This window comes from Dipteris shenzhenensis, chromosome 6 (assembly GCF_047967505.1).
Source record: "Dipteris shenzhenensis isolate YYH24624 ecotype China chromosome 6, Dip_SZ_1.0, whole genome shotgun sequence".
NCBI classification, from domain to species: domain Eukaryota; kingdom Viridiplantae; phylum Streptophyta; class Polypodiopsida; order Gleicheniales; family Dipteridaceae; genus Dipteris; species Dipteris shenzhenensis.
The window spans coordinates 18,945,694-18,961,519 of NC_141601.1; the positions used below are offsets into that span (position 1 = coordinate 18,945,694).

At 43.1% G+C, this 15,826-nt stretch overlaps 1 protein-coding gene across 1 annotated transcript in view; it reads right to left on the reverse strand.

Moving 5' to 3' along the window:
- LOC147900894 (uncharacterized) overlaps nucleotides 1-14,243 on the reverse strand; it is a 37,401-nt gene extending 23,158 nt beyond the window's left edge. The window contains exons 1-2 of the mRNA XM_087376391.1: nucleotides 14,118-14,243; nucleotides 13,942-14,025 (exon numbers count right to left, since the gene is read on the reverse strand). Coding sequence (XP_087232517.1) covers nucleotides 13,942-14,025; nucleotides 14,118-14,243 — 210 coding nt within the window. The remainder of the gene's footprint in view (nucleotides 1-13,941; nucleotides 14,026-14,117) is intronic.
- Nucleotides 14,244-15,826: the final 1,583 nt, after the last annotated feature.

The window sequence follows — 15,826 nt, forward strand, 5'->3', positions numbered from 1 at the left end:
CCCCGCTCGTGCTCCTCCACCACCCCCTTCCCCTCCACCCTCACCGCACTCCTCCGCCACCCCCTTCCCCTCCACCCTCCCCGCGTCTCCCCCGCCGCCGCTCCACCACCCTCCACCCCCCTTCCCTGCCCTATACCCCCCTGCCGCCACTCCGCCCCCCTTCCCCTCCCATCGACCCTCACCCCCCACTCACCCCCACTCGCCCCTATGCCCTTTTCCCCCCTTGCTTGCAAACCCCCCCTGCCGCCGCCAAACGCACAACCCCCCCTGGCGCCGAACGCACAAACCCCCCGCTGCCGTGACAATTTCCCCCCCCCAACCACAATATTAAAAAAAAACAAAACTAACCCGATGTTATTTAACCCTAGGCTAGCTTACCTTGGTTAGGTTAGGTTAGTTTTAACTTTAGTTAGGTTAGTTTAACTGTTAGTTAGTTACACTAATTGGACCATTAGGTTAGTTGATTAGTTGAACTCACTGTGGTCAGTCTAACCATAACTAGGTTAGGTTAAACTAACTGATTAGCATCTAACTAGAGAGTTAGGTTAGTACACTAATTGGGCCAGTTAGGTCAACTAAACTAGGTCAATTACTACCCCTCAGTTAGTCTTAAAGCCCATTTACACCAAATCTTAAGACCAAGCCCCCCCCCCCAAAAGGGCCTACTTTAACCCCTCGTAACTCATCCGTTTGGGACCTAAATTGAACCTCGTTTGAATTCATATTTCACACACGAAAACACCATCCTATGGGGTATTTTTCCAACCCATTGCACACCATTTTGGCATCCCTAGAACTCACTCATTCGCACCCCTGTGTGGGCCTCATTGCACACAAATTCGATCGTATCTTCACATCTTGACCTCCGATTAATGATATGTTTGCACCAGTATAGTTCCCTACACACGTAGGACAATCTTACACACATTATTAACATGAAGATACATACACAAACGAATACCACTCTAACCCTCCCAACAAAACTTCATCCACACCTGCACTTGTGGTAGAGACACCCTTGGCAAATCTCGCCCAATTTGCATGCAGCTACGTTCCGACCAATGCTTCCAACTCCAACGCTCACCAAATCCGCATACAACTCTGCTGCAACCACTTCCCCCGACAATCCTCTACCTCGAATCCCCCCCAGAGATTCAATCACTTCCTTTAACTCCTCCACACCCCAACATGGCTGGACGCCATCGTGACAATGATGGGGATATCGACCTCGATGCAGAGGCTCACGATTTCTTTAATCGAAGAAATAATAACAATCAAGGAAAACACCCCTTGGGAAAATTGGAACTTCCCAAGTATAATGGTAAGGGAGATCCAGCCCGATTCCTCCAGCATTTTGATGCTGCATGCCGAGCAATCCTATGAAACGAAGGTGGCTTGGTTTCCCATGGCCTTAACTGATGAAGTGTCTGAATGGTAGCTAGACCTTCTAGTGGAAGAGTGCACCACATGGGACCTACTTCAAATAGAATTCAAACGACGCTTTCAAACAGAGAGGCTACAAGATGATCCTGCTCTCCAACTAAGCAAGATCGAGCAAGGCCGACAAGAAGATGTACACACGTACCTAGGTAAGATGAAAAGATTAATCACCAAATGTGACCCATGCCCAGATGCAAAGTACCTCACGGCATGGTTCATTGTAGGACTAAGAAAGAAAATCCGAAAGGATATGAAAAAGAGAAGCAGTTATGAAATGTTCAGTGCTGCTCATGCGGCAGCCATTGACATCAAGGATGGCATGACCGCTGACTCAGACACTAGCAGTGACAACGGCAGATCTAGTACACGCGATAAGCACTCGAAAAAGGGAAAATCAAAGGCCACTGCCAAAACATCAAATGAAGATCGCCTAGCCGACTATGACTGGTGGCTATATAAGAGCAAGCCCGTGAAGCCCATTTCATCACTGGCTATAGCAACCCTGATTGGTTCATTGCATGACTAAGAAAGAAAATCCGAAAGGATATGAAAAAGATAAGTAGTTATGAAACGTTCAGTGCTGCTCATGCGACAGCCATTGACATCAAGGATGGCATGACCACCAACTCAGACACTAGCAGTGACAACGACAGATCTAGTACACGTGATAAGTGCTCCAAAAAGGGAAAATCAAAGGCCACTTCCAAAACATCAAATGAAGATCACCTAGAGGCCATGACCATGAAGCTGAAAGAAGACATGATGCAGGCCATGGTACAAAAACTTCACTTGTCTCAGCTGCCAACTTAGATATATCCACTGTGAGAAAATGTTTGGTGTCCACACTGCATGGCCAATCATACAGCAAATGAGTGCCTGGCCCTAAGAGCCAGGATCACTGCACAAGCAAATCCACCACCAAGGTTGTGGTGCCATATTTGCGTCGTCAGCGGCCATGATGAGAACAATTGCATCTTCAACATGCACAACAACCAGCCTTGACCTCAACAATACCAAGCAGCACCCATGCCAGTATACAAGCAACTGGCACTTGCACAAGTGCCCCCAGCTTCGAGGCTAAATCCTGTTCCTATTCGGACACAAGTCCCACAACTACTCAGGAATCCAAATCCACGACCATATCCAAGAGCACCAAACCCAGCTCCTCAGGTAGTTCCAATACATCAATTACAAGCCGAGGAAGTAGACTCATCATTTGAGTATGAAACAAAGTACCCAGGTACTATGTAGAAGGTGCAGAGGGTCTAATACCAGTTTATGCAAATTAGGTATATCCCATCACATATCGAGCACCAATCAAGTGCTACGGTTGTGGTGAAAATCACCGGATCATAGAGTGCCCTCATCATGGTAGCCCAGCTACTTTCCAACCACTCTGCAGAGATTGTGTCATAGGACATACTTGTATGGATTTTCCTATGAAAAATAAGGTCCCAGAACAAACAGAGGTTAAGCCTAACATCCCAATCAACATCAATGGGGTGGACCATCAAAGTCTAGGTCCGGCAAGTGTAATATCACAACCTGTAAATGTAATTACATGCCAAGAGAAAGAGGCCACCAAGGACCCACTCTCTAGTATCCTGAGTTGCCCTGTGTCAATTCCCATCGGAATCCTCCTACAAAATTGTCCCAATATCTGGGAGAGTTTCAAAGGAAGGATTGAACTCGCAAATCTGCCTCCACCGATGAACGACGTTGAAGATATCCCTGTGCAGATGGGTGAGAGAGATGACATACGCAACATTACTGTGCCTTTGATCCACAAGGCATATAATGAAGTCCAAGCCATAGTGGATGGTGGAGCAGGTGTAAATGTCCTATCAAAGGAGCTCTACAAAGAATGGGGTCTCCCACCAATGCAAAAGGCTAATTTCAACATACGCCTTCCCAATGATTCATGGACTAAACCCTTGGGAATAGTGAATGGCGTGTCCATAAAGATTGTAGGAGTCCGCATTTTCCTTCAATTCACAATCTTGGATCTCCCCAAAAAATCCTATCAAATCTTTCTAGGACGTCCTTGGTTATGGGAAGCATCAGTCCTCCATGACTGGGGAACTGATAGATTGACAATCCAGAATTGCAAGACCGCGGTCAGGGTGAATGTGGGAATAGGAGATATAAAACCAATTGTGCCTAGAGCATTGGATGACACATCTTCCACGACAATCTCAAGCAAATCAACTCCCTTGCAACAACATGCCATAACAGGTGACTCATAAAGCAATGTCAATAACTGGATACAAACATTGGCAACCATTGACAACTGCCATTCATTAGACCCCATCTTCTCGTAGATTGATGCTAAGGTGCTATAGGTAGATCCTCCACTCCCACATGCAGAACCAATCGATCTAGAGATGCCATTCTTTACGGCTGACCTCGAGTGGGATAATGAACATAAAGAAGGTATCCATACCAATGATGACTTAGATTTTTCTTGGGATCTTGAAATAGAGGCTGCGAATGCTGAAATTGAAGATCAAATCTTTGATAATGACTTAGCCATTCTGCATGCCCTAATGGCAGTTGAGCTCCCAAAAGTTGAACCTCCTCAATTGAATAACAACAGAAGATGCCGCAACAAAGCTGGAGGAAATCACAGAAAAGCCAAGGCCGAGCACTTCAATGAATTCGAACGAGTCCAAAAAAGGATCGTCGAATTGTACCTTGCAAAGCCAGCTTCCTCAAAATGAGAACCACTGCCTCTTGAATGGTCCCCCGAGGGACTGGAAGGAGTATGCGTAGCAAATGAACCCTTACTTGGAAACACCTTACCAGTGGAAAAGTTACCCCACAGTTCCCAACGTAAGAAGTTTTGAAAATATACGCCACATGTGCGGATGAAGCTCAATCAAGAGACTTCAGAAAAAGAAAGTCAAAAAGAGCCTAACAAATTGGTTAATGAAACTATGCCACCGAGTACACATGGCACATGTCAGGCTAGTTCAACACCATCAGAGGCTGATCTTCAAGAAGTGCCGGAATACTTCAAGAATTACACAAGTGGCAGTGCACCAATAGAAATGCCAAGACCACTAAGAGAATCTGAAGTTCAAGAAATTGATAGCATTGGAGAAACTCCAATCTATGAGGGACTCGCAAAAACACGCACAATAAACCTCGCCCTTGAAGGGGAGGAAAAAAAACTTGTTTTCATTGGGAAACAGCTTCGTCAAGAAGATGAAACCAAACTCAAAGCACTCCTAATGGAATACCGTGACTGCCTAGCATGGTCATACAAAGAGATGAAAGGAATTTCACCAGAAGTGGTAGTACACACGATACCTATAAGGGAAGGTGCTGATCCTAAGGTATGTGGACCTTATCACACAAATCCTAAGTATGGCACCATGGTCTATGATGAGCTGCAAAAACTCCTAGATGCCGGATTCATCTACGAGATAGAGCACACTGATTGGGTTTCACCCATCGTCATTGTGCCTAAATGCAACAAGAAGCTCAGAATATGCGTAAACTTAAAAAATGTGAATGTCGCCATAATTAGGGATCACTATCCCCTACCCTTAACAGAAATAGTTTTGGAAAAGGTGGCAGGCTCTGAAATATATAGCTTCTTAGATGGCTTCAGTGGCTATAACCAAGTACAAATTGCTCCTAAACACCAATCAAAAATAGCATTTGCTACAGAATGGGGTATTTTTGCATATAGAGTCATGCCATTCGGCCTTTGTAATGCCTCGGACACATTCCAATGAGTCATGTTCACAGCTTTCAAGTCATATCTGAATAAGTTTTTACAGGTGTTTTTGGATGATTTGTGCATCCATTCAAACAAACAAGACCACTTCAAATGTCTTGAAGTAGTACTAATCAAATGCAGGGAGTATGGCATCTCCCTAAATCGAACAAAATGCCAGTTCATGGTCACCCACGGAGTTGTTTTGGGACACATTGTCTCTCAACATGGGATTGCAACTGACATGGACAAAATCAGAATCATAATGGAATTGCCTCCTCCTACAAATTCCAAAGGTGTACAGGTCTTTATGGGACATGCTAGCTATTATAGAAGATTTATATTGCAGTATGCCATGATAGCTAGACCACTTTACAAATTATTAATGGATTTCTTATGGACCGAAGAGTGCGACCAAGCCTTTGAGCTTTTAAAGTGGCGCCTAATCACAGCACCCATCCTTATATCTCCCAATTGGGATATTGATTTTCATGTTCATATTGATGGATCCAAGTATGGAATTGGGACTGTGCTACAGAGAAGGTTATCACTCTTGAAAAGATTAAGTGCATTGCCCTTGCACCATTGAAATTGGAGAATAAAATTTAGTACCTGTTTTTGTTGGAGGCTAGCACAATCATGCGGAATATGTATCACATGCCTCCTTCAAATATTCCATACCGAGCATAAGCCAATTAAGTCTCCTTTTTTTGTGCTATTGATTCAGCAATCATAATATTACTTCTTCTATTTTGTTATTCCAATGCGATGGCATATTGCTATTACAGGTGGCTGGCCCAAGAAATTTTCTTGGAGAAGATTGAAAATCATGCCGTTGGTGTGCTTGAGGAGCTAAAAAGCATTGGGCGGTTGTTTGCCCTACCTTCTTATTACAGTCTTGGTCAGTATTTTGACGACATCAAATTGGAGGGAAGAAAGTGTATGTTTACCTCTTTGAAAATTAGAGAGTCTAGTGAACTCAATGGTGTTGGGAAGGGGAAGGTAGCTACCAAGATGGCAGAACTGGATCAGGCAGCTCACCGAGTCGGTGAACACTTTGTCGATTCTTCCAACATGTATTCTTTTCCATTCATTGTTTGCCTCATAATTCTAACCACTGTTACCATTGGGAATAGCTCAGATATCTCACATGTTTGAAGAATGAGGGCAAGATCGATGAGCTTCCGAGACATTGCACGGGTTGGATAGAGATGGCCAATCTAACTACCTATATGTATCCTAAGTCCATGCATGGACACTCACAGTGGGAGCTTGTCAATTGCCCTTGGTGGTTAGATTTTTCAGGTGGTAATGTGCTTACATGAGAGCTTGATTTGTACAAGCAATATTCTACAACAAAAAAGACCATAGAAATAAGCAAGGATCAAGATAATCCAAGAAGAACAACACGAAAAATAGAGAAGAAAGACTACAAGGAAGGTTGGTTTATTTGGTGTGTTTGAAACATGCTATAGGGGGGTAGGGTTAGTCAAGTAAATCCAAAGTATTTTGAGCTCGTTTGCCCTTTTCTTCTTGACAGCCAAGGATGTGGAGAGGACACCATCTCACTACCTACGGAGCCTTCTATTGATGTTGGTGATGGGATAGATGGTATTATTTCAATTCCATCAATCTTTGAGTTTTTTAATTTGAAGTGCATAAGACTTGGGATGAGCGTCTTGCATATGTTCAGCAATGGATTGTTTTTGTCAACAGGAAAAAAGATAGTAAAAGTTGTCACTCCATTTATCTTCTATCCACCACTATCGCTAGAACATGCTATGCGTTATGGAGGGTTGGCTACATATGGATGCTCTGTGGGAGACTACATTTTGATGGGCCAAGACTTTGCATGTGCTAGAAAAAATGATATGTATGGTAAGATCCATGAGCTCTTTTTGTCCACATGTGACCCTTCTATGGAATACAAGAAAAAGGGGAGAAAAGTTAAATGGGCAGCAGATTTTATTTTCCTAGACTTTCCCACAAGACAGAACTTGGGTGTCAGTAATCCATTACCTCCTTGGAATATTCTTTTTGAGGACCATGTGAAGTATGGTTTGGCCACAGCCGTAGCCACCATAGGAGACAATGGATGGCTTGCCATGCTTTGTCCCATTGTAGGTGGTGTGAGATGTTAATAGGATGCTTGATATGTATATGTGCATTAGTTAAGCTTTCTACTATGATTTGAACTAATGGAACGAATTTCCAGGCCCTTGCTTAACATGGATGGAGGGGTATGTCAAAGTCGAAGACCTTTAGATAGCAAGAAGAGTGATGGTGTTGGACAAGAATGAATACGGCTTTATTAAACAATTAGGGGAGGACATGTCAGTATATGCTTCATCTACTTTTTTGAAAGCCTTTCGCAATTGGAAAAGTGAACAATGAAGCTGATTTAAGTATTTTTATGTAGATTCGTACTTCCATGCTGGTATTTGCATGTCGCAATGGAGCCTCCACACCCATTTTCAAGGCAGAGAGCCGTTCTCTATTTGATATGCATGGGGTGCAAGTGAGCGATGACATGTGGACCAACTACATGCCTGAGATAGAGCAGACTCCTGGTGCCTCATCTTCCAGCTCGCAGCTTCAAGGTGCTAGGGGTGCTCTCGAGCGCTCCTCAAGATTTGTCTCTATGATTTTGGCTTTGCTATGTGTACTAAGAGGTCTGGTTCTAAAGATGGGATGTGGCATAGACCCTCTCATAAGGGCATGCCAAGCTAGTGGAAGATGTTGTTATTCATTTGATGTGGATACAATCATGGTGGATACATATGTGCTGCCACTAGTGCAGGCATCCCTAGCAAAGAGGCCTCATAGGGATGAGAAGGATATGGGGGAGGATGAATATTCTTTAAATCCCACTTATAATCCCTTTGATGACTAGTGAGACACTTTGCTTTCCTATTGTCATGCTTTACATTGGCTAGTGGCACACTTTGCTTCATGATACATGTTGGGGACATCTCATGGATCATCAAGAAGAATTCCACATTTGCATGAGAGAGTATCAATCAACATGTATGACATCATGCAAGTCTTTATGGTTCGATTGAATTCTAGAATATAGCATAATTAGATTCTAACAAATTTCCAGAGTGGTAAAGAAATTGAGATCTATTGTAACAATAGGATTTCTATTGAAATCATGAAACCTAAGGTTCCATACAAGTATGAATAGTATTAAGGTCTATTGTTACTGTAGTTGATCAAGGACACATTAACAACAAAATGCCTGCAACATTTTCACCAAGTCTTTGTCTTGTGAACATATGAAGCATCCATTTGAAGCTTAGGTTGAGGACCACATTGAGTCACTAAGAGGGATTGAAAGAGAGGGGAAAGAGATCAATCCCTCACATAATGAGGTAGATGATAAGGCAAATTTATACTTCTCAGTAGAGTTTAATTGTGGTTAGGTAGCCTAAGTTTTGTTTCAAAATGTAGGCATCTCAAATTGGATTTGAATGAGATCTAATCCTACATGGAACTCGATGATGAATTTATTGCCAAAGGTAGTTCAGGCTTAGTCATGGACTAAAAGCACCATTGAGTCTTAGGTTGGTGGACAAGGGAATTGGCTTGATATAAATAGTCATAGATGTGTCACAATTCATGATGAGGCTAAAATCATTGCAAAAAGGCATGAAGTAATAGATTGACCAATGTAGCACATTTCCCAATCAGGTTTAATTGAGCTTAGATGAATGATGGAGCAAGGTAACATAGTCAGATAGCATAGGAAATTTGAGGCAAAGACTATAGCTACATAAAATAGTTGTGCAGCAAAGGCACACAAAATGCAACAATGTGACATAGTTGCACACAGTTGTATAGGGAGCTTTGGGTTGTTGACTAGATAGGTAGTGCTTTTATGTGCACTTTCAAGCCCTGTGGATGAAGGGATATCTTTTTGATAGGCCGGCTGCCATGTAGGCAACACCTTTTTGGTGGAGCAACCTTTTGGCAACATAATGGAAGAGATTTGAGCGGCTCTAGGTGATTATGTGCTCCATGATGATCTAGTGTAAGCCCTCATTCCCATAGTAGATATACAAGCACAGTTTGCCATGACAACTCTCTAGGTCAATGCCATCTTCTAGACAGTGACTTTTGTCCATAGAGTATGGGCCTTACCTCACGTGAGACAACCAAGGTGTCTTCCATAGAACTAGAATGCATGGTATGCACATGTATCCACATGGTTTTCCAATCACAATATCCAAATGGACCAACTACCCCCCTTCTAGTGCAATATGGACACATCACCCAAGTTGATCCCTTGAGATGAGATTATTTGTATCATACAATTAGACATCTTAGACTTTGGCGGCGGGGGCGGGGGGGGGGGGACTAGGAGTTCCCCACAAAGATCTAGTTCTATTGCAATCATTTTTTGAGAGTATCATAGGATGGTCATTAGACCCCAATACCTTGAGGATAGAGGAGTCTCCCATGCAATGAGTATTGCCATTGGACAAACAGGTCTCATTACATCAACTAGGGATTGAGGTAGGGAGAGCTACAAGCATACTTGGAGAGTTGTGGATTTGCAGGTTATGCACACTAGAGATAGTCGAGACAGAGGATCATTTCTTATGTGCCTGCCTAGCCTACTATGAGATTCGAGGACATTACCATTTTCTCTTTCAAGAGGGTAGGGATTTGGTCCACTCTCTCGGTATTGATTCACTTCCATGATCAAGTCGATATTAGGCTTTATTTGATTGAGATGTGATGACACAAAGAGATGCTACTATGATAAATCAGATAGTAGTAGCAAGCATTGACAGTAGCACAAGCGGGTAGTATGGATTAGTGGTGGTAGAGAGAGATAGCATAGTATTGCACAAAGAGAGAGAGAGAGAGAGAGAGAGACAGAGAGAGAGAGACAGAGAGAGAGAGAGAGAGATGCAGAGTCCACAGACATCAACCAATGCATAAAACCCAGAATTTTTCTCTTGCTGCAAAAACATTCCCCCCCATTGGTTGACTCTAACATCCCACCAAGCCAACCATGTGTGGAGTGCTGGCAACTCACCCTCTTTCACATGCAATGGAGACCAATAGAAGATTAATGTTCTCTTGCATTGATCTGCAGAAGTAGCTATCATTACCTCCCTCCATTTCCTACATAGAACATTATGCTCCTCCTGAAATTGTGGCTTAATGCATCTTTTGGTATGCTCAACCATGCTCATCTCCCAGTGAAAACCACAAGTCCTTTCTTTACCCTCCATTATATTTTCAGGCCCACCATTGTAAACTGTGCGGATAGAAAGCCAATTTGCTCCTGCTCCATCTGCCATGAATCCTCGATATTCAAGTGGTTCAAAACCATTCTTCTCCATCTGGCTATTCAAAAGCTTCCAGAATTGCACTTGTGCATGGGTATCTTCCACCTTGAATTCACATATAGCTATTGTTAAGAGTTCCCTTATGTAAGGGTCATACACATGAGCACCCATAGTTGACCATCCTTTTACTCGATGGACGTGATCAAAATGCACCCATTGTGATCCAAGGCTACCTCCTGGCCACATTCGATTCACCAAATCAACCCCTGATCCCAAGGGTCGACATTTTGAAAATATGTGGTTGTTCTTCATCTTGCAACTGCCTAGGAAACAAGATACTTTGCACATATGGATATCTGCATCTCTTTTTCAAACCTAGTATTGAATCCATTTCACCATCTCCTCCTCTAGCATCACATCTTGCACTCTGCACTATTCTTTGAAGCCTTCTCCTTTGTGTCATTGGTGTGATTGTATCCAAAACCTCTTCAAATTGTTGGTAATCTAGAGGTTCCATAGCAACCCCATCCTTTGCAAGCAACATATCCATCATAAGGTCTTGTGTAACTGAGACCTCAATGTTTTTGCAAGATGAATTTGCATTTAGCGTAGCACGCATTGAAACAAGATCATCCACTAGAAATTCCTTTGCACGACTTTTTCCTTTCTCAACAGGATGGTCATGGAACCCAACATGCACAGCACATCTTGTCGTCTTCACTCTTTCATGAGGCAAGCAATAATATATGATAGCACTGCATTGATAAACACACTCTGGGATGTCCAAACAATGCTTGCAGATAATTGATCCCAAGGTTGGATCAATTGGACCAGACACAGGTGGCTTCCTAAGCTTTCCCTTCCATTGTGTATCATTCAAAACTCCCATTCATTCAAGGTAAGGACAATGAACGTTACAACATCTCAAGTATCCATAACATCTACTCATCCTTACAATTTCATTGAAAAAGTCTTGTGAACATGTTGAATATTTTGTCCATACATGACCATTGGGATTTTGTTCCATTCCAGACATTGGAGATCCATCAGGCAAAGGGGGGAGTTCAAAGACAACATACCCATCATAAGTTTTAGGCAGTTCAACAACCTTCTCAACTCTAACTATAGAAGTTATTGCAACATGCAAAGAACTATTCAAAGGCATCTTCTCTATAAGTGAAATAACACTATTCACTTCAGCATTTTGAAAGTCACTATGAGAATCTTTCCTTCTTATCACCTCAACTCTAAAGGTTGAATGTTGTTTTCCATTGATCTTGTACCCTTTTTGACCATCCTCCAAGTCCACCAAGGGAAGCACTATGGCAATGTCATCCACTCCAATTTCTTGATGTAGACTAATCTCCTCATCCGTGAAAGTGTTCCTTGAGATCTACTAGGGAGACCTCCAATAAAGGAGTGTCATAACGAATGGACAATGTTTCTAATTCTCCAAAGCGAATGAACACAGATGCAGGCATGTTTTAGATGCACAAATGAACACTAAAGGATTGGCGCCACCCACTATGAGAACAATTTCATAAATTTGCGAGCTCAAAAGAAGACGGAGCTCTGCTAGCAGCTCTTCATTTACAAAAGAAGATGTAGCCAGTAGAAGAGTGTGATAAAAAATGACATTGCCAGAGAAGAGGTGGCATCAAAAGAGCAAATGGAAGCACAAGAGATGGAAATAGAAGAAAAGAGGTTGATAGAAGAGGACATGGAAGCGGAAGAGAAGATGTTGATAGAAGGAAGAGATGACAAAAGAAGAGAAGATATGAAGAGATTATGTCTTTGAAAGGTGGCGAGTTAGATGACGCTGTCACAATTATCTTCATAAAGGCTCCATGACATGGTTCATAATATCCTATTTCTGTTCCATGAAAATGGTAATCATTTCACAAGATGGTAATCTGAATAAAGGCTCCATAACTTGCAAACACGAATCTGGTAAGAGGAAAAATTTAATATCATTGCTTACAAAACTAGAATATTAATTAATGCATACATTTACACATGAAATGCTAGTCAGGTAAGAATGTTAATTTTAGTAATGATAGCATTAGTTAGTAACACATGGGTTAGTCATGCAAGGTTGGGTGTGATCATAGTTATTAAAGACGGGCTACAAAGATGGGCTATAGTGGACACTGCACTAGTGTACAATATATGCAGTGTACACTGCACTGTACATAGTGCAATTCAGTATGCTCAGTGTACTGGGCTCTCACATTCATTAAAATGCCAGGAGACAAGTATGCCGTGAAAGATTACTAGGTCTTCTTTTCCAAGTACTTATTTCCCATCCAGCTAGTTCTTCTTTCCCTTGTACTCATTTTCCATGAAGTGTTGAATTTGTTGTAAGAGATATGATTGTCATATATCTCCCAAAAGATAGGGAAATGCAATAGCCTCTCTACTCAGTGAACTTGCAAGAAACCAGTGAGCTTGTCTAGTTCTTCCAAAAGCTTAGTTGGATCAACAAGAAAGGAACCGAATCAATATGAACCGTTACCTTCTGTCAATATGAACAGAATCAAGTATAGTCAAGATTTAGTAGAGGAACATTGGCACAGAAATAGCTCTTAACAAATGCTCTTAACGTTATAGCTCTGCCACTTCTGTAACATTATAGCTCTACGCAATAGCGCTGGCCATTGCAAGCTCTCTACATTGCAAACTCTCTCCATTGCAAGTATCTTTCTTGTGTTCCTCCATAGCTTCTCCTCCTCCTCTTCTTCATCTCCTCCTTGGCCTCGCCACCTACATCTTGATCCATGCGAGCAGTGCTTGATCCATGCGAGCAACCTTCGCTACACTGGAAGAACATGCAAGCCTTCGCTACACCGGAAGAACATGCAAACTGACTGGCACTCTCCATTGTGGTCGCTTGCAGTATCTGATCCTGTTTGAATTCGTAAGATAAGAGAAAGGAGGGAAGCCATCTCTCACAAAATCGAAGAGAGGTTCACAGGCGACCTTAGCTTCGACATCGCATGCTTACTCCTCTTCTCCATCTCTCACAAAATCAAAGCTAAGGTTCGCAGGTGACCTTAGCTTCTCTCTCCTTGCTCCTCGCTCGCTCCTCCCTTTCCGCTTCCGCTTTCGCTCCTCTTCTCCCTCCCTTCTCTCTTTCTGCTTCCGCTCCTCTTCTCCCTCCCTTTCTGCTTCCGCTTCCGGTTCACCTTCGTTTCCTCTTCGACTTCGTTTCCTCTACCTTCGTTGCTTCCTTGTTGACTTCGTTTCCTCTGCCTTCGTTTCCTCAGCCTTCGTTGCTTCGCTCACCTCCTTGCTTCCTCCTTCGTTGCTTCGCTTGCCTCCTTCATTTCCTCCTTGCCTCTGCCTTCATTGCTTTGCTTGCCTCCTTGCTTCCTCGTCGACTTCGCCCCTCGCCTAGCACAAGCTCTCCACTGAGTACTAAGCTGCGAAGAATTTCTCCAACGAGACTTATGGGCCGCCAATGTTGAGGATCACCTGTTTGTCAGCAATGGCCTTCCGATAGCTCCCATTAGAAACTTGCCTCCACCAATAGAAATTCGCCTTCTGGGTCCTTGATCTCTGCATACAGTGCCTCCTTTTCCAAATGTTGGGCAATTACTTAAATAATGGTAACCGGGAACTTGCAGCCCATCCACCATTCTAGGACCTACCTTCAGTTCTTGGATCGCCATTGCAGTTGCAGCTGGCTTATGTCTTCGTACCAATCTCCACGGAGCTTGCTGCTTCCATTCCGTGAGAAAGGCCAATTGAGGCCTCTGAGAATATTGGTCAACCATTGTCAGAATCGGACTGCTCCATCTCGACTGCCATAGAGGCGTAGATGTTAACAAAGGCTTGGCTCTTGACATTCTTGAGAGACTCTATCTTCCTTGGTGAAGTTTCAGTGCTGGGCTGTCCTTGCGTTCCTCGATTCTCCGGCTTTCTCCTTTCCTTGCCTTTAGCAGGACTCTTATGTTTTGCACCTAGGGACCTCTCTGACTTCTTATGCAGCACGTCCTGTGCTTTATCTGCATGTCCATTCTCCACCCGTGGGAGAGCTTGGATCTTGGGACCAACCTCGTTCTGAGGGGCCATTCCTTGCTCCTTCTAGCCTGCATGTTCGGGGGGATGTTTCTCCCTATCTACATCTTCCATCGGCGAGCAAGGCTATGGCATTGAGCATTGCATCCCCTGCTGCAGTCGTCGTTGTTGGCAGTCATCGTTGGCAGTCGTCATTGGCCTCTTGATCTTCCCTTGATCTCCTTCCATGCTCCACCTTCTCTCCCACCAAGGTACACGCTCCTCGCCCACACTTTTGTTTTTAATATCCCACCGACAATCATTTCAATGGAATTTTGTGTTCTTCAATGTCTTTTCTTCTAGCCCATTATCCAATAAAGTTGTCTTGTGCATTGTAATGTAGCACTTTGAAATATGTTCCTTGTACTCCCTATCTTGTACATCATGAATATGTAACCTTGATTGTACAAATAGTTGTAAAATAATGTCGTGTGTCCTGATACAAAGATTTATGTTATGGACTATTGCTGGAAATTGCCATGGGGATTGAAGGGCATGGCAGTGCTCCTGGATGCTTGCAAGGATAATGGTTTTGTCTTGGACTTGCATTGTGCAGTCGGAGATGTACTCTATGCCATAAAAGCTATAGTAGTAGGGTGTGATACACATGGCTCATGAGAGGAAGGTAGGGATGCATATCAGCAAAGCAATGAACAAGAGGGGAGTGTTGAGGATTGCTCAGAAGGCGCATAGTTTTTTGCAACAAAATTTTCCTGGAAGTTGCCATGGGGATAGAGAGGCATGGCAGTGGTCCTAGACTCTTGCAAGGACTAGCAACGTGAATGTGGGGATGTACTTAGTGCCATAAAAGTTGTGACTGTTGGGTGTGATCCACCATGCACACGAGAGGGAGGCATGGCTGCATATCAGCCAAAGAATGAACTTGAAGCAATTATTGTGGATTCCCCAGAAATCTCACCAAAGAGTAAATGAGAAGCAAGTGATTAGGATTCCCCACAAGTCACACTTGCAGTTGTGGAAAGTAGACTTGCTCATATCGTGAATGTCGATGAAATTAAGGAGCTGAGTGTGGCAGCACTTGCTTCTCTCAAAAAGACTATTCACATTGCAGGCCCTAAAGTGCCAGCTCTAGATATGAATGGTTTACTTTTGCTAAGGTACAAACAAATTTGGGTGTGAAGGAGAATGTTGATTTCAAGGCAGCTGCACTTAAATACAAGGTTCACCATGTAAAAAGGCAATTTTGCACAAGCCATGCCTTCACTTACATCATCTGGCCTGGTGTAGAGCAGTTTGTTCGTTCTTGCTCTAGCGAGTTTATTCTATGCTTATGGTCATC